Source organism: Diospyros lotus, chromosome 8 (assembly GCF_014633365.1).
Source record: "Diospyros lotus cultivar Yz01 chromosome 8, ASM1463336v1, whole genome shotgun sequence".
Taxonomy (NCBI): Eukaryota; Viridiplantae; Streptophyta; class Magnoliopsida; order Ericales; family Ebenaceae; genus Diospyros; species Diospyros lotus.
The window spans coordinates 28,697,877-28,719,313 of record NC_068345.1 but is presented as its reverse complement, the minus strand read 5'-3'; the positions used below and the strand labels follow the sequence as shown (position 1 = coordinate 28,719,313).

General features: G+C 37.8%; 1 protein-coding gene across 1 annotated transcript in view; it reads left to right on the top strand.

Moving 5' to 3' along the window:
- Nucleotides 1-16,414, top strand: part of LOC127807518 (adenylate kinase-like) — a 52,014-nt gene extending 35,600 nt beyond the window's left edge. The window contains exons 3-4 of the mRNA XM_052345421.1: nt 14,534-14,806; nt 15,929-16,414. Of these exons, the coding sequence (XP_052201381.1) occupies nt 14,534-14,806; nt 15,929-16,075 (420 nt within the window). The 3' untranslated portion in view covers nt 16,076-16,414. The remainder of the gene's footprint in view (nt 1-14,533; nt 14,807-15,928) is intronic.
- The last annotated feature ends 5,023 nt before the right edge of the window (nt 16,415-21,437 follow it).

The window sequence follows — 21,437 nt, the reverse complement described above, 5'->3', positions numbered from 1 at the left end:
GCTTAGCCATTAAGAATTCTCCTATAAGACAAGTTAAAAATCTGTCATTAAACTAACAACATCAACATCATTCAAAGGTAAAAGTTAAAAAATAGCAAACTTACCAGCTAAAACATTAGCAAAGGCATTATTAGTCACAACTTGAACCACATTTGCTTCACCTACTTCCTCTACAAACTGGTCAAGTAATTTAAATATTTTAACAGCATCCTTGGCATATGAGGAAGTATCAATGGATCTAATGAACATGCTTCCCTTTGGACAATTTACCAAAAAGTTAAGCAAAGATCTCTCTCTCTCTTATCCTTCCAACCATCACACATAAGGGAACATCCATATTTAGGCCAATCCTCCTTATGACTCTTCATAATTTCATTTGTGCGTACCAACTCCTTCTTAAGATAATGAACTCTCACCTCATGATAACTAGGAGGTTTCATGCCTGGACTAGCTCGACCAATAGCCTCAATCATTGGCTTAAAACTTGGATACTTGACTGCATTGAAAGACAAGCCAGCTTCATACATCCATCTAGAAAACCAAACGCAAGCATTCTCCCTCAGTTTTTTATTGACATGGGTCTCCATTGTTGTTTGCTTCTCAGTGCTCACTTTAAGTTTCGGAGGCAAAAGCAAATCCGAAGGCCCTTCCATCCTTTGCTTTTTTTGTTGCATTGTTAAACCTTGACTTGAACTTGAAGACATAGGCCTTTTAACACCTCTTTCAAAAACCACTTCATCATCATCATCATCTCCAAGGGTATCAATGTCGTCAAAATCTGGTATAACATCACTATTGTTCTTCTCTTCTAGCTTTTTCGACATATACTCTCTAATTTCTTCTTTAACATGTGAAGGACATTTTGGACAAACTTTGGCATTCCTATACCCTCCAACAAGGTGTTGTTTAGCTCGGTAAACCCCTCCTCTCGTTATTTTTCCACAAAAATTACATTTTAAACAGTTTATGTCCTTTGGATCTGGCAGTGTGTTATATTTCCATGCTAGATCTTTTCTACCACTGCCAGAGGAGCCACTAGGAGCATTTGAATCAGATGCCATTAGGATTAGGATATCTGCCATAATCATCATACAAGGAGTCATAAATTTGAAAAAACATTGTAAAAAAATTCTGAAAAGAAGCATGGATCAATAAGTGGCTGAATTTCAATCAAGGAAGGGAGGGATTGAAAAAGAATTCTAATTAGCGGTGGGATTTTCTGGAATGGAGAACTGATGCAGGATAACAAGAAGATTGGAGGAGAAGAGAAAAAATTTCAGGGAGGGGAAAGAAGAAATCCAGGGAAGTAGTAGAGATCAAACTTCTATTCTATTTCTAATCAAGCATAGGATCTAAAACTTCTATTCTATTTCTAAATGCTGCAGTTGCAGCAGTTTTATATGAGTATACTTGAAAATTTGTAAAGACTAAGGCTAAATTATGCCAAAAAATGTTAAAAGAAAAACGAAAAAGAAGAAACAGCAGTAGGCATCAACAAATAAAGATTAAACAAAAAAATAACTGAAGAAGAAGAAGCAGCAACAGCAGCGTAAAAAAGAAGAAGAGGAAGAAGAAGAAGAAGTAGCAGTAGCAGCGTAAAAAAGAAGAAGAAGAAGAAGAAGAAGAAGAAGAAGAAGAAGAAGAAGCGGGCTAGCAATAGCAGTAGCGTAAGAAGAAGATGAAGAAGTAGTAGCAGCGTAAGAAAGAAGAAGAAGAAGAAGAAGAAGAAGAAGAAGAAGAAAAAGAAGCAGGCTAGCAGTAGCAGTAGCAGTAGCGTAAGAAGAAGAAGAAGAAGAAGAAGAAGAAGAAGAAGAAAAAGAAGCAGGCTAGCAGTAGCAGTAGCGTAAGAAGAAGAAGAAGAAGAAGAAGAAGGAGGAGGATAGCAGGAGAAGAAGGAGCAGGAGGATAGCAGCAACGTAAGAAGCAGCCGTGTAAGAAGAAGAAGAAGAAGAAGAAGAAGGATAGCAGCAAAGCAACGTAAGATTAAGAAGTAGCCGCGTAATAAGAAGAAGAAGAAGAAGAAGAAGAAGAAGAAGGATAGCAGCAAAGCAACGTAAGATTAAGAAGTAGCCGCGTAATAAGAAGAAGAAGAAGAAGAAGAAGAAGAAGAAGAAGAAGAAGAAGCAACAAGGATTGCCGAAGAAGAAGCAGGCTAGCAACTGCCAGCAGCGTAAGAAGAAGAAGAAGAAGAAGAAGAAGAAGAAGAAGAAGAAAGGATTGTCGATATGTTACCTTGGCCTGGAGAAGCAGAAGCAGCTCAATCAGAACTGGAGAACAACTTGAGGAGTTGCAGTTGCTGTGTTGCGGAGAGAAAATAATGCTACGTAAGAGAGTTTTGGAGCCTTGGAGGTGTAGTCTCTTGGCCTTCTAGAAATCAGATGAGCTGGAACATCATATTTTTGAGTTTTGTTGATTTTTCAATATTATATTTTATAATTTTCTCTCTTTAAGTTTTAACAGCAATGTTTAGAAAATAAAACATGATTTTTCAGCTGGGCATGTGCGCCTGAGGGAGGCACGCCTGAAGGGCCTAGGCGCGCCTGGCTGGATCTCGCCTCGCCTGGACATGGCAAGGCGAGATGGCTGCGCCTTGAGGGGCCTTGCGCCTAGGCGCGCCTGTAACAACACTGGTCAAGCATGCTTCTATACATACCATATCATGACAAGAACAAATAATAATGATTATATTGAACCATAACAATATTCATTCCATGATAATAACTAAATCAATGTTTCTACAACCCTGCTTGTAATTTAAACCAGTGTGAACTGCTAGAACTGTCAGAACTAATAAAATAACTAATGCCCATATGAGCAAACTTGAGAACCTATGAAACAAAATGACTAAGTTAAACTAAATTGAAATGAACTAAACTGTTAAAACCATCTGATGTGTCAGTTTTGAGGCTGAACCATGATCTGAATATATATATATATATTACGTACGACTGAAAATCAATTAATAGACAACCTATACCATGAGGAAAATTGGGGCAAGCAATATGTAAGAATTTTTATACAAGAAAGCTTTTCTTTTGGAATCATGCAAGGGAAACTTATTTATTTTCATTTTAAAACAATAAAATTTTGTTTCAAGAAAATTCTTTTCTTTTTTGTATTTCATTGAAAAACCAATATTTTTTATTTCATTGAAGTATCTTAAGTAGAATGAATCTTTAAATAGTTCTGTCATTGGCCATGCTTGCAACAAAGTAAATATCGATCCACGTGCATTGGCTAACACTTGGGTTGAGCAATGCTCTTACTAACTATCACTCTAAGGATAATGTTTACTGTTAGAATATTTTGAATTTCCTATATTTTTCTAAATATCTGTATTAGCTTATTAGGTTTTAGTCTACTTTTATTTTATTTGGTACATCAAGTTATTATATTTCGTGGTATAAGTCCTGTAATGCATCTAGATCCATGTATATATATTGGCATGATAAATGAATAAGGAGTAACATTTTGCTTGACATGGTATCAGAGCTCCAATCCTAGGGGTCTTTGTGTTCTCCTCGTTGGTTTTTCTTTGTCGGCTGGTTATAGCCGTCACCGGAGTCCCACCTCCCGTGGTGACAAGTCACGTTGGTTTTCATCATCGGCTGATTTGTCATTGTCAACGTCGATTCTTGTTCTAGTTGGTTGGTGTGTCGTCTCTATGTGGTGCATCCGGTGGTCTTCCCATCCTTATTGTTCTCTGGCGTCGCCTTTTGGGTCTTTGGTTCATGGTTTGACTTCTGTGTCTCATCACAAGTTGGTTGACGCATCGATTGCTGTTTCCTCGGTCGTTGGTCGTTTGTTGCCCTTTCATCTCCTTGGTCATCGTGTGTTTCTGGTTGTCTCCTCGTATGCCATTTCATCTTCTTGTTGCTCGTTCGTCTTACTGTTCGTCATTTCCTCTACCTCAGTCTTGATCGTTGCCGGGTGTCTTTGTGGTTGTCTCTTTGGACTCTGCTGACAGTGGCTTCCCCTGACAATCTGTCATTGCTTGGGTTTTGTGGGCTGTCGTCTCCTGCTGCAGCTTTCAAACCAAGGTTGACCTTAAACCCTAGAACTCCATGGCTGACCTTTCAACTTCTGATGCCATCAGTCTCGGTAATTCCATGCTTATGGCTGAACCAGCGAACCATTCCCCTTCTGGTGAGTTATAGAATCTTCATGTTTCGTATAAGCTGAATGAAAAAACTTACCTAAAGTGGTTCCAGTTGGTTAGGATTTTTCTTAAGGGAAAAGGATTACTTAGTCACTTGTTAGGTACTGGACCACAATCTGGGGATCCACTGTTTACTACATGGGATGAGAGTGACTCAATGGTTATGGCATGGCTTTGGAAGGCCATGGAGCCAGAGATTAGTGACACATTTACGTTTATGTTTGTTGCAAAAGAAATTTGGGATACCATCCAGTTGACTTATTCCAAGAAAAATGATTCTACTAAGATCTATGAAATTAAGGTTAAACTAATGGTTGCTAAATAAGGTAATTTGTCTATTACGAAGTATACCAATTCACTAAAAAATTTCTGATAGGAAATGGACCACTATCATTCTCTTCCTATGAGGGACAAATAGGATGCTGTGATATTGCGTCAATATATTGTAAAAGACCATATCTATGATTTTTTAGCTGGTCTTAGGCCAAAATTTGATCAAGTTCGGGTGCAGATATTTGGAAAGGAGGAGTTACCATCGTTAAATGAGACAATTGCTATTGTTAGGGCCGAGGACAATCAGTGCAATGTGATACTTATGGATGAAAGACTAGAGGGTTCTGCACTAGCCATATAGGGTACTAAAGGTACTCCTGCAACTGAGCTCAATGATTCTCCTCCAAGAAGTAAGAAGCTTGATTAGAGATGACAAAATAAATCCAATTTGATATGTAATTACTGCAAGAAGGGACATGTTAAAGATGAATGTTACAAGCTTCATGGCATGCCACAGGGGACTAATAGGGGATTTGGTGGACAACGGAAGGGGCAAGCAAATGTGATAGTATCAAAAGAAGTGCACCAACCTAGGGAAGATATTGGATCTCATGAGTTGTCTAGTTCTGTAGGGCTAGATAGATAGGATATTGAAAGGCTGAAGGCTCTTTACACTCTCAATTCATCTTCTCTTAATCTAAGTGCTTGTTCCTTTGCACAGTCAAGCATGTCACTTGTTTCTCATAATTATAGTGCCTCAAATCCTACTTCATGGATAATTGATTTTGGGGTGATTAATCACATGACTCACTTCAACTTGATTCTCCACTTATATCCCTTGCTCTAGTTCCTAGAAAATTCTAACTATTGATGGTTCTTCTATTATTGTGGCCGGGTTTGGTGATATTCATCTTAGCCCTTCACTTACACTCAAAAACATATTACATGTTCCAAAACTCACCATCAATCTTGTCTCAGTTTATCATCTTCTTCGTGATACAAATTGTGTCATAACTTTTTATCCTGATGGTTGTGTTCTTTAGGACCAAATTTTGAGGAAAAAGATTGAGAGTGTGAGAGAAAGTAATGGACTTTACCTTCTTGACATCACCAGTAAAATTGGCGAGTTTGACAAGGTTCATGGTTCTACTTTGTTGTTATCCCACAGTTCTGTTTTGCATCAGATGTGGTTGAAACATCATCGTTTTGGTCATCCCTCTTTTAAAGTTCTTAGAGTCACATTTCCTTTGTTGTTTAAACATGTAACTATTGAGACATTACATTGTGATACCTGTGAACTTGCTAAGCATCACCATGTGTCTTTTCCTCCTAGTGTTACCCGATCTTTTGAGCTTTTTTTTCTTGTCCATACTGATATCTGAGGACCCGCGCCTGTACCCAATATCTCGAGTGCCACATGGTTTGTCACATTCATTTATGATTGCTCTCGAGTCACATGGATTTATCTACTCAAGAAAAAGTCTGATGTTAGTGTGGTTTTTCCCATTTTTCACAATATGATAAAAAATCAATTTGGAGTAAAAATTAAAAAGATAAGATTTGATAACACGCATGACTATTTTAATCATACATTGTCATCTTATTTCCACATTGAAAGCATTATTCATGAGTCTTTGTGTGTTGATACTTGATACAGCCCAACAAATTGGGGTGGCAGAACGAAAAAATGGACACTTGTTATCTACTGCCGGTGCCCTTCTCTTTCAAACAGAAGTTCCTAAATATCTATGGGGAGAAGTGGTGCTCACTTCAGTTCATTTAATCAATCATTTTCCATCCCTTGCTCTTGGAAATCTGAGTCTGTGGGACTTTTATGCTCAGTTTTATATCCTCTATTCACAGCTTCTGTCTCCTTGCCCACTTGGATTTTTTGCTATCGCATTTGTTCATGCTCACTATCACACCAAACTCGATCCTCGATCCCTTAAATGTGTCTTCACTGGGTACTCATTTACTCAAAAGGGGTACAAGTGCTATCATCCTCCTTTTTGACGGACTTTTATCTCTGTTGATGTCACCTTCATTGAACATGAGCAATTCTTTGACAATCTTGGTTTTCAAGGGGAGCCTCAAATCCTTTGGAAGACCTGGATTGACTTCATTCATTTTCTCTCCCAACTGTAACCCTAGTGTGTCACAAAGCAAACCCATGTCTGTGTCTCTACCTCTACCTCCACCTCCTCCTTTGGAACCTGAACAGAGGCCACTAATTGAATCTGTACACTCAAGGAGGGAGGGTGTCATGAAATCTCTTGAGCATGCCCAACAGTTTGAACAGGGCCCTGGTCTTCGAGAAAACATTGAGGTGAATGATTCTCCTTCTCAAATTCAGTTCATTGATCATACTTCTGACTCCCGACATCTTGATCTTCTTATTACCCTCAGGAAAGGGAGCAAGAAATACACTTAACATCCTTTGTCTCACTTTGTGTCCTTTGATCGAATGCCCCCTTCCCACAAGAGTTTCCTTTCCCATCTTGTCTCGATTAAGATTCCACAAACCCTATTTGAGGCATTAGAAAGTGAGAAATGGTGGCGGTATGCCATGAATGTGGAAATGGAAGCCCTGAAAAAAAAATGACATGGGAGGTGGTTGATTTACCTAAAGGAAAAAAATCGGTTGACTACAAGTGGGTGTTCTCTGTTAAGTATAAGGCAAATGGATCATTGGAAAAGTTTAAGGCTCGGCTTGTCGCAAAAGGCTATACACATACATATGGTGTTAACTACCATGATACATTTGCCCCTGTAGCCAAGTTGAATACTGTATGAGTCTTATTATCATTGGCGGCCAACTTGGATTGGAACTTGTCTCGACTTGACATAAAGAATGCTTTCTTACATAGGGACCTTGAAGAAGAAATCTACATGGTTTGTCGACTGGGTTATGATTATTGTGCAAAAGGAAAGGTATGTAGATTTAAAAATGCACTCTATGGATTAAAGTAGTCTCCCAGTGCTTGGTTTGGTAGATTCTCAAAAGTAATGTTGTCGATGGGATACATGTAGAGCCAAGGGGATCATACATTGTTTGTGAAACACACAGGATTAGGGAGGTGTGACTATCCTTTTGGTCTACGTGGACAATATAATAATTACTGGTAATAATGAAAAGCAAGAAAAAAACTTGAGGGAGTGCTTAGCAAAAGAATTTGAAATTAAGGACTTGGGAAGACTAAAATACTTCTTTAGCACGGTGTAAGGATGGAATCTTTATATCACAACAAAAATATATTCTTGACCTTCTTACTGAGATTGGTTTGACAGCGTGCAAGCCAGTTGACACTCCAATTGAGGTTGATCTCAAGCTTAGTGATGCTACTGGTGATGAACTTGTTGATCAGGGAATGTTTCAGAGACTTATTGGGAAATTGATCTACTTGCCACACACTCAACCTGGCATTGCTTATGTTGTCAGCGTTGTGAGCTAGTTTATGCAAAACTCTAAGAAGACTTACCTTCGAGTAGTGTATCATATTCTCCGATATTTGAAAACATATATGGGTAAAGAAATTTTATTCAAAAAGAGCTCCAATATAACTTTGGAAGCATATGCTGATGTTGACTATGCTGGTTCTGTTACAGATAGACGATCAACATCTGGTTATTATACCTTTGTTGGAGGGAATTTGGTTACATGGAGAAGCAAGAAGCATATTATTGTGGCCAGATCAAGTGCTGAGATGGAATTTAGGTCCATGGTGCTTGGAATTTTAAGTTACTTTGGCTCAAAATCATACTTGATGATCTTAGGATTAGGTGGGACAGCCCTCTGAAGTTATTTTATGATAACAAATCAGCTATTAGTATTGCCCACAATCTAGTTCAACATGATCATACCAAGCATGTGGAGGTTAACCGGCACTTTATCAGAGAAAAGTTAGATAGTAGGTGAATTTGCACACCATATATTCCTTCTGCAAACCAGTTGACTGATATCCTGACCAAAGGGATATCTAGTCAAATATTCCAAAAACTTATTGGCAAGGTAAGGATGGTTAACTTATATTCCCCAATTTGAGGGAGAGTCTTAGAATATTTTGAATTTCCTGTATTTTTCTAAATATTTGTATTAGCTTATTAGGTTTTAGTCGTTTTAGCCTACTTTTATTTTATTTGGTACATTAAGTTATTATACTTTGTGGTACAAGTCTTGTAATGCATCTAGATCCATATATATATATATATATATATATTGGCATGATAAATGAATAAGGAATAACATTTTGCTTGACATTTACTGTAGTTAGCTACAATATTTTGTTAAAGGTTCTTCCCAAAACATTTTTTTCATACAAAAACCAAGTATCAACCAATAGTGTTGATAATTCAATTCATAACAAATAATCCAATGTATCATATGGCCAAAATCCATTACCATAACAAATAATCAATGACCATAGCAAAAAGAATAATAAAAGACTTGTCTTGACATTCTAAGCCCTATAATTTAAGGAACCACAAAAATCTAATAAAATCTTCACTGACAACAAATCATCATCGATCATCAACCATGTGAAGGAGCACTTCACAGATTCACATTCATAATTTCACTAGTACACAGAATAGATACATACAATAGAAATACGTGGTGCGTGAAGATGAGGAATCATAATAGATTATGAGAAAATGTTGAAATCCTGAATGATTTGAAGAGGATTTTGAGGAGATTGTGGTAAGAGATTGAGATTGAGGTCACAATATTTGGAAGGTTTAGGCTGATTATTTGGGGCTGATTACTTGGGTCTAATTTTATGTTTCCTTTTTTGTTCTCTATGTACATGTTAAATAGGGACCAAGTATGTGAAGGATTGAAAGACTAATTGAAGAAAAAGTCTGATTCAATTTCTTATTGTCTTCATGGTATCAGAGCCCAGGTCACTCTGAAAACCCTAGCAAGCCATGGCCACTAGCTATGAGTCTATCCAGTCGGGAACTCAGGAGGGAGAATCAGAGATAATCCCCTCCATGGATTCGACTGGTGGGTTTGAAAATTCTTCAATTTGTCTTACCGTAGAAAAATTGAATGGGAAGAACTATTGAGAATGGGCCCAATCCATTAAGTTGGTCATCGATAGCAAAGGCAAACTGGGCTTCCTTACCGGTGAGATCAAACAACCATCTTCCAATGAGGCAGCGACCTTTCAGAAATGGCGGTCTGAGAATTCCCTCATCACCTCCTACTTGATTAACTCCATGCGACCAGCAATCGGCAAGACATACATGTTCCTGCCGACAGCGAAAGACGTGTGGGAAGCTGTTCGCGAAACCTACTCTGACGCCGAGAATGCTTCTCAAATCTTTGAGATAAAGACTTGGTTGTGGCAGATGAAGCAAGGAGAAAGAGAGGTAACTGAATACTACACGGAGATGCTGGGTTTATGGCAGGAACTGGACCTCAGCTGTGAAGAATCTTGGGAGTGCACGAGTGACAGTGTGCGATTCAAGAAGAGGATGGAGAACGAGAGGGTATACGAGTTTCTGGCTAGGCTCAACAGAGAGCTCGACGATGTGAGGAGTCGAGTCTTGGGTCGTCGGCCATTACCTTCCATTCGGGAGGTATTCTCTGAAATTCGACGTGAAGAAAGTAGGCGGAAGGTGATGTTGAAGGAGAAAATTACATTTGGGCCAGAGGCTTCAGCCCTTGTAACTCGTGGGCCTCCCACAAGGTCTGGGCTGAGACAAAACAAAAGGCCATTTTGTGACCATTGCAAAAAATTAGGCCATTCCAAAGATACTTGTTGGGTTTTACATGGCAAGCTTGCTAATTGGAAGCCCAGACAGCCTAATAAATCTCATGGGTACCAGGCCTTGACTTAACAGCAAATGGAATTAGCCCATCATATTCAGTTAGCCCTTACTGGGGGTTTTAACTCCGAGCAACTTGAGAAGTTATATGCTCTTTTTTCTACCTTTCAAGCCTTGGGTCAGTCTTTTATGCCTCCGCCATCGGGCTCCTTAGCCCACAAAGGTACTTTTTTGATTGCTCTTAGTACTTCTTCGCGCCGTACTCCCTGGATTATTGATTCTGGCGCATCTGACCATATGACTGATTCCCATCATTTATTTTCCACATATTTACCTTGTGCTGGTAACTTGAAAGTAAAAATTGCAGATTGTACTTTATCCCCGGTAGCTAGCAAGGGAAGTATTCGTATCTCTGAATTTATTACTTTGGAGTCTGTCCTTCATGTTCCTAATTTGTCTTGCAATCTGTTGTCTGTTAGTCAACTAACCAACCAATCTCATTGCTCAGCTATATTTTTGTCTTCCCATTGTGTCTTTCAGGATCTATCATCGGGGAAGACGATTGGCAGTGCTAAGGAATGCGAGGGACTCTACTACTTTGATGATGCTCACATGAGTAAACAGTGTCATCCTCCTATTTGTAATTCTGCATCTAGTCCTAGGGATAGTGACCTTTTGTTATGGTACAAACGAATGGGTCATCTAAGTTTTCAATATTTAAAACGTTTGTTTCCTTCACTTTGTTCGAATAAAACTCCTTTGGATTTACAATGTGAAATCTGTGAACTTGCAAAACATCCTCGCACTAATTTTCCCTCATGTCCTTATAAACCATCTTTGCCTTTTACTTCGATTCATAGTGACCTTTGGGGCCTTCATGAGTTCCCAATAGGACCCACACAAAATGGTTTATTACCTTTATTGATGACCATTCTCGTCTTTGTTGGGTGTATTTACTGCATGATAAATCTGAGGTTAGTTCTGTCTTCATGAACTTCTACACTATGATTTACAACCAATTTCACACAAAAATTCAAATTCTTCGTGCTGATAACGGCACCGAGTACTTCAATCATTCTTTGGGCCTCTATCTTCAAGACAAAGGTATTGTTCACCAGAGTTCTTGCATTCACACCCCCCAACAAAATGGGGTTGCTGAACGGAAAAATCGGCATATTCTTGAGGTAGCTCGTGCCCTATTGTTCACCTCTCACATGAAAAATAATTTTTGGGGTGATGCCATTCTGACCGTTGCATTCCTCATCAATCGAATGCCTAGTCGAATTCTCTCATTTGCAACCCCTCTCCAAAAATTCCAGGAGATCTTCCCTAATTCTCGGCTCAGTTCATCTCTCCCGCTTCGTGTTTTTGGGTCCACCGTGTTTGTCCACATTCACGCCTCCCAACGTACTAAGTTGGATCCAAGAGCCCTCAAATGTGTCTTCCTTAGTTACTCTCCTACTCGGAAGGGTTACAAATGTTATGACCCTCTTTCACAGAAATTATATGTTAGCCTGGATGTTACATTTTTTGAGCATACTCCCTACTACTCGCTTCAGGGGGAGTCCTTGAGTGAAGCTCGACCCTCAGACACCGACTTTGATGTTGCGATCTTTGAGTCTGCCCCTTATAATATACCATTTCCTTCTTCTTTGTCCAACGCAGAAGGAATCTTGAACTCAGGGGGAGATGTGGCAAAATAAATAGACAGGGAGCCACTTGTCTACTCAAGGAGACCTAAATCAAAGCTCGATGAGACTCTCGCATCCGAAGCATCAAAAGAATTTGAACCAGTGATAGCTTCGAGTACTCATGAGCCAAAACCCAATCCTAACCAGGTAAAAAATCTTGATGACTTACCCATTGCTCTTAGAAAACAACCTTGTTCATGTACTCTCCATCCTATCTCAAAATTTGTATCTTACAATGCCCTTTCTGCCAAGTGTCGTGCTTTTACGTCTAACTTTACCTTGACAAAACCCAGATTCTTAAGAATATTCAAGAAGCCTCGGAGATTCCAAAATGGAGTAAAGCAGTGATGGAAGAAATAAGGGCATTAGAAAAAAATGGAACTTGGGAGGTGATGACGTTGCCAAGGGGGAAGAAACCAATGGGCTGTAAGTGGGGGTTCACGGTGAAGTACAAGGCGGATGGCACAATAGAGTGGTACAAAGCCCGCCTAGTTGCAAAGGGGTTCACCCAAACATATGGTATTGACTACACCGAGACATTTGCACCAGTAGCCAAGCTGAATACTATACGAGTTCTCTTGTCCTTGGCAGCAAACCTGGACTGGCCACTCCATCAGTTTGACATCAAGAATGCCTTTCTGAATGGTGAGCTAGAGGAAGAAGTATTCATGACACTACCACTAGGATTTTACGAGGAGGGAAAAGAAACCAGAGTATGTAGATTGAAGAAATCTCTATATGGGCTCAAGTAATCACCAAAAGCGTGGTTTGATAGATTTGCGAAGGTAATTAAGAATCAATGATATCAACAAGGACAGTCAGATCATACTATGTTCTTTAAACTATCCAATGATGGAAGGAGGACCATTCTGATTGTGTATGTGGATGACATCATACTCACTGGAGATAACATAGGAGAGGTGGAGGGGTTGAAGAAGGTCTTAGCCATTGAGTTTGAGGTAAAAAACCTAGGTCAAATGCGATATTTTCTGGGAATGGAAGTCGCCAGATCAAAGAAGGGAATTAGTGTCTCTCAGAGAAAATATGTTTTTGACCTTTTGATTGAGACTGGTATGCTTGGTTGCAAGCCAAGCAATACTCCGATCGAGGCAGGGAAAAGAATGGAAGACGTTGGAAAGCCTGTGGATAGAGAAAGATATCAGAGGCTAGTAGGTAGATTGATCTACCTATCTCACACTAGACCTGACATTGCTTTTGCTGTAAGTGTTGTCAATTAGCATATGCATTCACCAAATGAGAGTCACCTAGAAGCAGTGTATAAGATTCTCAGATATTTGAAAGGCTCACCAGGGCGAGGTCTGTTATTTAAGAAATGAGACAGTAAGAAGATAGAGATCTATACAGATGCAGATTGGGAAGGCTCAGCAGAAGACAGAAGATCTACTACCGGCTACTGTACCTATGTTTGGGGAAATCTAGTAACATGGAGAAATAAGAAGCAGAATGTGGTAGCCAGAAGTAGTGCTGAAACTGAATTCAGAGCTGTCGCACTAGGGATGTGTGAAGGGCTATGATTACAAAAGCTTTTGGAGGAACTACATATCACAGTAGAGTTCCCCATCAAATTCTACTGCGACAACAAAGCTGCTATCAATATTTCCCATAATCCTGTTCAGCACGACATGACTAAACATATAGAAGTTGACAGACATTTCATAAAGGAGAAAATTGAGAAAGGAACAATCTGCATTACCTATATTCCTACTAGAGAACAATTGACAGATATATTCACTAAGGGGTTATAGAGATCTAGCTTTGAAGAGTTTATCTGCAAGTTAGACATGATCAACATTTATGATCCAACTTGAGGGGGAGTGTTGAAATCCTGATTGATTTGAAAAGGATTTTGAGGAGATTGTGGTAAGAGATTGAGATTGAGGTCACAATATTTGGAAGGTTTAGGCTGATTATTTGGGGCTGATTACTTGGGTCTAATTTTATGTTTCTTTTTTTGTTCTCTATGTACATGTTAAATAGGGACCAAGTATGTGAAGGATTGAAAGACTAATTGAATAAAAAGTCTGATTCAATTTCTCATCGTCTTCAGAAAATCATAGCACCAAATCACAGATGGATCTGTACAAGCACAATGCAGTTCAATTTCAATGAAAGGACCAGATCAATAACAGTAACAGATTTATCATCAGAAATGCTGATAATTTCAAAAAAAAAGAGAGAACACTGCAACCTCAGGGAAGCACCCCCCCCCAAAACCCCACTTTTCCTTTGTCCGGAAAAGCAAAATGAAGATTGAATTGAAGGCAGCCTTTGCTTTTGGTTCAGAACAAGCCCTATCCCTTCCCTTCCCTTTCAACTCTATTTAAGCACCTCTCTCTCTCTGGTGGGGACTCCTCCCTCACTCCATGCAGGCTTCCATGTAACTGTCACCACTGCCCAACATGTGGCATGCCCTTTGTCGCCTGATGATAATGGTCAACTTTTGGCCGCTATTCATTCAGTTGACTGTCGGTTACTTCTCTCTTTTTGATCCTCAAGCAAAACATAGGGTGTTAAAGAAGTGTCCTCATGTTTGATGTTGTCCTTTGCTGTCTGTCTGTGTATGTGGTAAGTCCTGCTCTCATTTTTGGTTCTCAGTGCATCTTGATTCATCTCTGTTCAGGAAATCTTGGATGAGGTCACAGATATTGACTTGGTCGTTAACTTAAAGCTCCCTGAAAGTGTACTTGTTCAGAAGTGCCTTGGGCGAAGAATGTGCAGCCAGTGCGGGAAAAATTTTAACGTGGCGTCCATTGATGTCAAGGGTGAGAATGGGAGTCGTGGAATTAGCATGGCTCCGCTTCTTCCTCCTCCAGAATGTGTTTCAAAGCTCATCACTCGGGCCGATGATACAGAAGCTGTAGTAAAAGAGCGCCTTCGTGTATACCATGAAAAGGTAGTTCTTGGCTATCCCAAAAACTTATTGACAATGGCATTGATATTTTCATGGTTTTCCTTTTGTTGGGAAATTGAAGATCCATCTATTGCTTTAATTTCTGTAAGACTGCGAAGAAAGTCGAGAAACAAAATTTGTCCTCGTTTACCTATCAAACCACTAAAACATTTCCTATTATGAAGAGACTGACCTGGAATACTACTGGGATAGTAGTTCTAATATTTCCAATGAAGTATCACTGGAAGACGGAAAACACACAAAATGCATATGCCAATATAATTTGTTGTCTCAATTAATTAATTATGATCTTTTAACTTGCAAAGATTTATATCAAATTTTTTATGTCGCTTTCAAAATGTTTCTGGAATGTATACTTTCCATGCTAATTGAAAGAATACATTGGAATGATATTTTGATCTGTGTACCGAATGTCCTTGTGAGGGCAGGCCTACATTTTTCTTGTACTAGTTGGCAATCATGCTTGGTAAGAAAACAAACCATAGGGTAATTGATACAAGAAATTCTATTGGCTGAAACTTGGCCTTCGCACTTTACTGTCTATTTCTATTGTTTATCCTTGTCAACTCTTTTGGGTCAACTTCATGGATCCTCTCTCTCCATTCACCTTTATGAAGTAGCATAATTTTGGTTATAGCATGATGTATCGAGTCTTTATCATCTTAATGCAACCAATTTAATTTTGCCATCCTCATCACTGATGGAACTTATCACATGCTGCTTAACCATATTGCTCTCTTGTGTGTTTATGCAAAGGCAAGATTACAGAAGATAAATCTGTGCCTACATTGATCTTAATTCTTTTTTCTTTGATCTCCCCTCCCCCCTCTTTTTCTCTCGCCATTAATTCGATGATTGTGGTACTTGTTTTGTTCTGAACCATGTAGCTGTTAATCAAAACCCTACCTTACAAACGGTAAAGTAGTCTTTATGTGCAGTATATATTATAAATTTTTTATAAACAATGATGTGCATTCAAGTTGTTTGGAGTTGTAATCTGGCTTGATTCCTCAATATATGTTGGGACGGCTTTTATAATTATCACGGCTTTACCTGTCTTTTGGATAATTGAATGGTGCCTTGGCTGTCATGATCCGTTTACAGAGTCAACCTTTGGAGGAGTTATACCGTGATCAAGCAAAATTGCTCGAGTTTGATCTTCCTGGAGGGATCCCAGAATCGTGGCCAAAGTTGCTGAAAGCCCTTAATCTCGATGATGACGAAGAGAAGCAGTCTGCTGCAGCAGCATAATCGTGGCCAATTTAGTGAGTTATATAGACAAGCATTCTTTGGCATCGTTTAAGGCAAATGCCAAGTAATTTTGCAGAATGAGGAGGTTATTTTAATTTTGATTTTAGGTATCTGCAATGAAAATAAAAACAAAGCAGTGATTAACCCAGCTAGCCATATGGGATCGTGGTGGCTGCCTGGCAGTGGCTGGGCTTTTTGGATAGCTATTACACAATACACAATAGTTATGTTGTAACCTTAGGGATGAAACCATGTCCATGAGAGTTTTGGGATTTTACATTCTATCAAATAAAAGGAGGCATTTTCCATGGTTTTATAAAGTGTTTGGCTGTTGTGGACTTGATATTCTTCTTGCCTTTTATCAACAAAGTTTAGCATCTATTTTAGTTTGTACAGCTAAATGTGAAGTCTGGTGTAAAATTCATGTGAGATGGAGATGGAGATGGGCTCATTGGCAGGAAATTATCCAATGGGCTTGTCTGTGTACCCCAAGCCTTCATTATATACACATACATGCATAGATATAAATTTAATGCTTTTTGTGCCAACCACTTTGATATCTCAACATTTAATCTGATTTTGAAAAATTGGTTGGTAACAAGTCAACTCAACCTCTTCAAAAGATTCATTCTTTCATAATTACAGCAAACACACAGACACAGAGATTCTATTTCATCATAAAAGAGAAGTGGAGCTCACGAGGATGATGAATGATGATGCAACTGTTTCAAATTTATAACAAAAAGGGAGAGAGGGAGAGAGAGGTTTTTATTCAGCATGGTACCCAAAGGGGGCACCTTCATGAAACATAATGTGCATTGCAATTTGAGGTCGGCGTTAATATTAGAGGAAGAATTTATGCAGTAAATAAGTTTTTATTATAGATTGTGAGGAGGAAGATGAGATATTTTTCACAACCTCAGGCATAGGGGGGACCCACAAAAAGCAACAGGAAGGGCCCACGCATCGCATCAATTGAAAGACTTCCACCAACTGATTCCCTCGCTCTCTCGCTCGCAGAGGCAGAGGCAGGCAGGGAGCAGTGGACTCAGACAAATTTCCCATCCCAACAACAGTTTCTTCTCATCCTCTCACTCTCTCTCTCTCTACCTCTCATTCATTCATCCCAATGTCCCCACACAACTTCACTTTCCTATATATATATATATATACATACATTCGCTGCATTTTCTTTTCTTTTCTTTTCTTCTTCACCCACACCATTGTCATTTTTGTAATATTTCCCAACATATAATATATATAAATATCTCGATGATATATTGATTCAAAATCACAATATTTTTTTAACGCACGTATAATGATATGTCTTTTCATCGAGAGAATGGCCGGTGCGAAGAATGAAAATGAAGATGAAGATGAAGATGAAGATGAAGATGGATGGAAAATGGGGGAAGAAGTTAAGACTTGACAAGAAATAAAGGAAGGGGGACGGATGGGACAGGAAAGGAAAGGAAAGGAAAGGAGGTGGAGGAGAGAGGATTACAAGTGAAAGGAGGAAAGGAAGGAAGGAAGGTGGGGGGAGTTAATGATGTCTTTTCATCGGGAAACATCTCCCGCGCTGTCTCCGCGCGACCCTTTCTACTTTCCTACTTCCCCACCCACCCACCCACCCCCTCTGGCTCTTCTCTTTACATACATACAGCATTCATTCTCCTCCTCGAGTTGTTATCAAGTAACAAACTCGGTGAGTTGAGTGGGTGCAGTGCGGTGCGGTCCCACCCGCCAACTCACTCCGCTCTTCCCTCCTCTCCTCTCCTCTCCTGCACCCTTTCCCATCAATGTCCAATCATGTATGATGATGCCACTACGCATGATGCATGACCATTTCAATTTTAAGCCCTCACCCACGACTCATAGATTACATATTTTAATTCTTATATTTATATACATATATAATTTTATTTTATTGTTCGCGCCAAACAACTCTTATATTATTTGGATTAGAGCGAGGTGTGGAACCCACAATTTCATTCCCTTACAAAATGGCGAGGTGTATTTGCTTACTTGGACAACATACCAAGACCATATGTATATATATAGTTAAAAGACATTTATAAGGTAAAAATTTAGAATATGAGAAATATCATATACAAACAAATAAATTTGACAAATAATACTCTTTAATTAAGGTAGTACACACAAAATACAAAAAATTAGCAATTATACTCATTATTATTTATTTAAGATTGGTATTGAAGCCGGTGCTATCCGAAATCTCTTCCAAAATTTTCGGGAGTAGCTTCTCATTAAATAACGAAATCTCTAATTTGAATTTGAATAAGAATAAATTTATTAGATTTAACCCAAATCTTTTTAGATTAAGATATAAAAGTTGAATTAAAATTACTCCTTTGAATCTAAATTTGGGGCAAAAGGAATTGAACTCGTTATTAGCATGATTTTATGATACATGATAATATTAAGTTGTATTATGTAGAGGGATATTTTGATAATTTTATTATGCCATATCAATAAATAAAGCTACTAAAATTTCATAACTTATGATTATGAGATAATTAATTTTGGCTACATGTGGTAAAATATAAAAGCCTAAATCATTATTTAATCACAATATTCTTATAATTATATAGAAAACCGTGAAATGTACGTAGTAATGTTGTTCTGTTATATTATTATTATTACATTTATTCACAGTATATATTATAACCCTCTTAATACATTTCTAAATATATACATATATATATATATATTTCAATAAACAACCCAATAAATTTCCCCTCAATCTAGAGAGCGGGCCTCACACAAAATGCCAATAGGATAGTTTCGATATCCGAAAATCTTTTTGAAGTTCTATAAAAATGATAGATATTATCCATAGAAAATTTTAATTCTAATGGGATTTGAAATATTAGGATAAATATTATAATTCATAAAGATTCTGATTCAAGTAGATCTCAAAAAGTTCTTTGTTCTTCTACAAAGATATGATTCATCATTTTAAAAAGAGTGTGCTTTTGATATTGATTTCATTCAAATTTTTAGTATTTGAATATTTACTCGAGAACTTTTTTACACCATCTGATTATTCTCTTCCAAGTGACTTGATGATGATATTTTTAGTCTTGTCGTGGTCGAACAAGAACAACAATAATAAAAAAAAATAATAATTAGAAAATGGACAAAATTAGAGAGTTTTACTCAAATCACTCCACAACTTTTAAGAAGAGTCTTAAAAACAGTATCAAAAGATTTTTTAAACAAAAGGCTAAAGACAAAAAGCCCTAAGAAATAGACCCTAAGCCCCATAATAATCAATAAACAAAAAGTTCTATCAACTCAAACCCCCACCTCCAAAAAAATATATGTTACAAAATGGGTAGCAAGAGAATTCAAGTCAACATCATAACATGAATATAAGTGTTATATATAATTGCATATAAAATATCAAATCTATTAATTATTAGTATAATTAGAGCAAGTTACAATAATTAGATATTAGAGAAGAATAAAGTAAATTATGTATGATTATCTCTTCTAGTTAACATCTCTTATAAAAAGAATTAGGACAAATGATTGCTAACGTTATAATCATTCATTATTCTTTTAACATTACATTTTAAAATATTTTCTAAGATTTGTACTGTAGTTTTAACAATGTCATTAACATCCCTTACTTACTGATCGTTAACTCACCGTAGAAATTGACCATTTTGTCCTCTTTAAAAACCTCTTATTACTTTCTCGCACCTCCCTTCCTCTTTCTTTTTATCGTTCCTTGAACCACTATTCTTTTCACCCCGGTAAGTTTCTTTCACACTATTTGTCTCTGTCTCCCTCCCTCCCTCTCCATTGTGGGTTCCAATTGCGAACCGCTATGTGTGGGTTGCAATCGAAAACCCACATTCAATTTGAATACACGCATAGGGGTTTTCAATCGAAACCCACACCAGCCAACCATGGTTGCAGTTGTGTTGAAGAGAAGATCTTGCTGCACTGATCCCAGAGCACAGAGAAATGGAAGAACTCACCACCATTGACGAAGATGAAGACTTCGGCGCATAGAGAAAAATTGGTGACTACCAATTGCTAGAACCCCATCATGAGCGATTAGGTTTTGGGATAAGCCCCGTGGCAATAGCGACACATCGAGAGGACAAACAGACAACAAGGTTTACAGTAGGGTTTGCTCTGTGTGTGTTTTGGGTATGAAGCCAGATTGAATTTGGGTTCAAAGACAAAGTCATCATCTTCAAAGTCTAGGTTCGAAGATGAGACAAAAGTCAAGGGACGTGCCTGCTGTTTTCAAAATAAAGATGATTGGTGCCTTTTATTCAGACCACATGAATGGAATGGTGTGTAAAATTTATCACGGAGTTGAACCCAACAATCTGTAACACAATAAATTATTGTGTATATATATTTATAAATGCACATGCACAAACCTAAGGAGTAGAAAAAGAGATCAAATGAATATGAATAATGGAAACTTAGAATCCTAGTATCCTAGATCCATGATACGTGTAGAAATGAGTAGAGAAGCATAAAAAAGTAAAGAGAGAAATAGAAACGGTAACCCTAGAAGGTACGTTACTGATGATTGCGTCTGCTGGGGATTTCTTTCGCTGTTTTCCCATTGTTTTCTGGGAATTGGGGATTTTGAATTAAACTTGGTTCTGAACCCCAACTAGATCTTTTGGGTTTTGTGCGTAAAAAGCCAGTGATGAATGAGTGAAAGCCGGGGAGGGATAAGGAGAAATTAGCAAGGGAGGGAGAAACAAAGTTGGAATAAGAGAGAGTAAGACTGGGATATGCTAGCTAGCTAGAAAGGAAAAATGAGGGCTTTTAGTTATTTTAAATTATTTAATTAAGATTAAGTACTAGTGGGAGATTAGTGTAACAAATATTGCAAATTAAAAAGAGTTTGTCCTTATTTGATAAGTCAAACCCAATTCATACATTATATATTAAATAAATTATGCTTAAGATTTTTTAAGTTTGAGAATAAAAAGGACACTCATCGTGATATTTAAAAAATGACAATGATATTCCTTGACATTACAACTCTAACTAAATTCTTTTTATTATTGTTAAAATTATTAATATAACAAATATACTTTTACATTTGCCCTCCTTTTTCGTTTATCCTCCTTCCTTGATTAGCAAAAATAGTTAAAATTTAATAATTTGTTAATCTTTCTTTCTTTCTTTAGTTTGAAGATGACTAAATCATTGTGGAACTGATGAAAGAAAGACTGACATATAGCTGAATTTTAGTTAGTTTGTTGTACGGGCAGAAGAGTTAAAAGGAGGAAGAAAATGTATATAATTATATCATAAAACAATATGATATGTTTCATAATTATAACATATATAATTACAT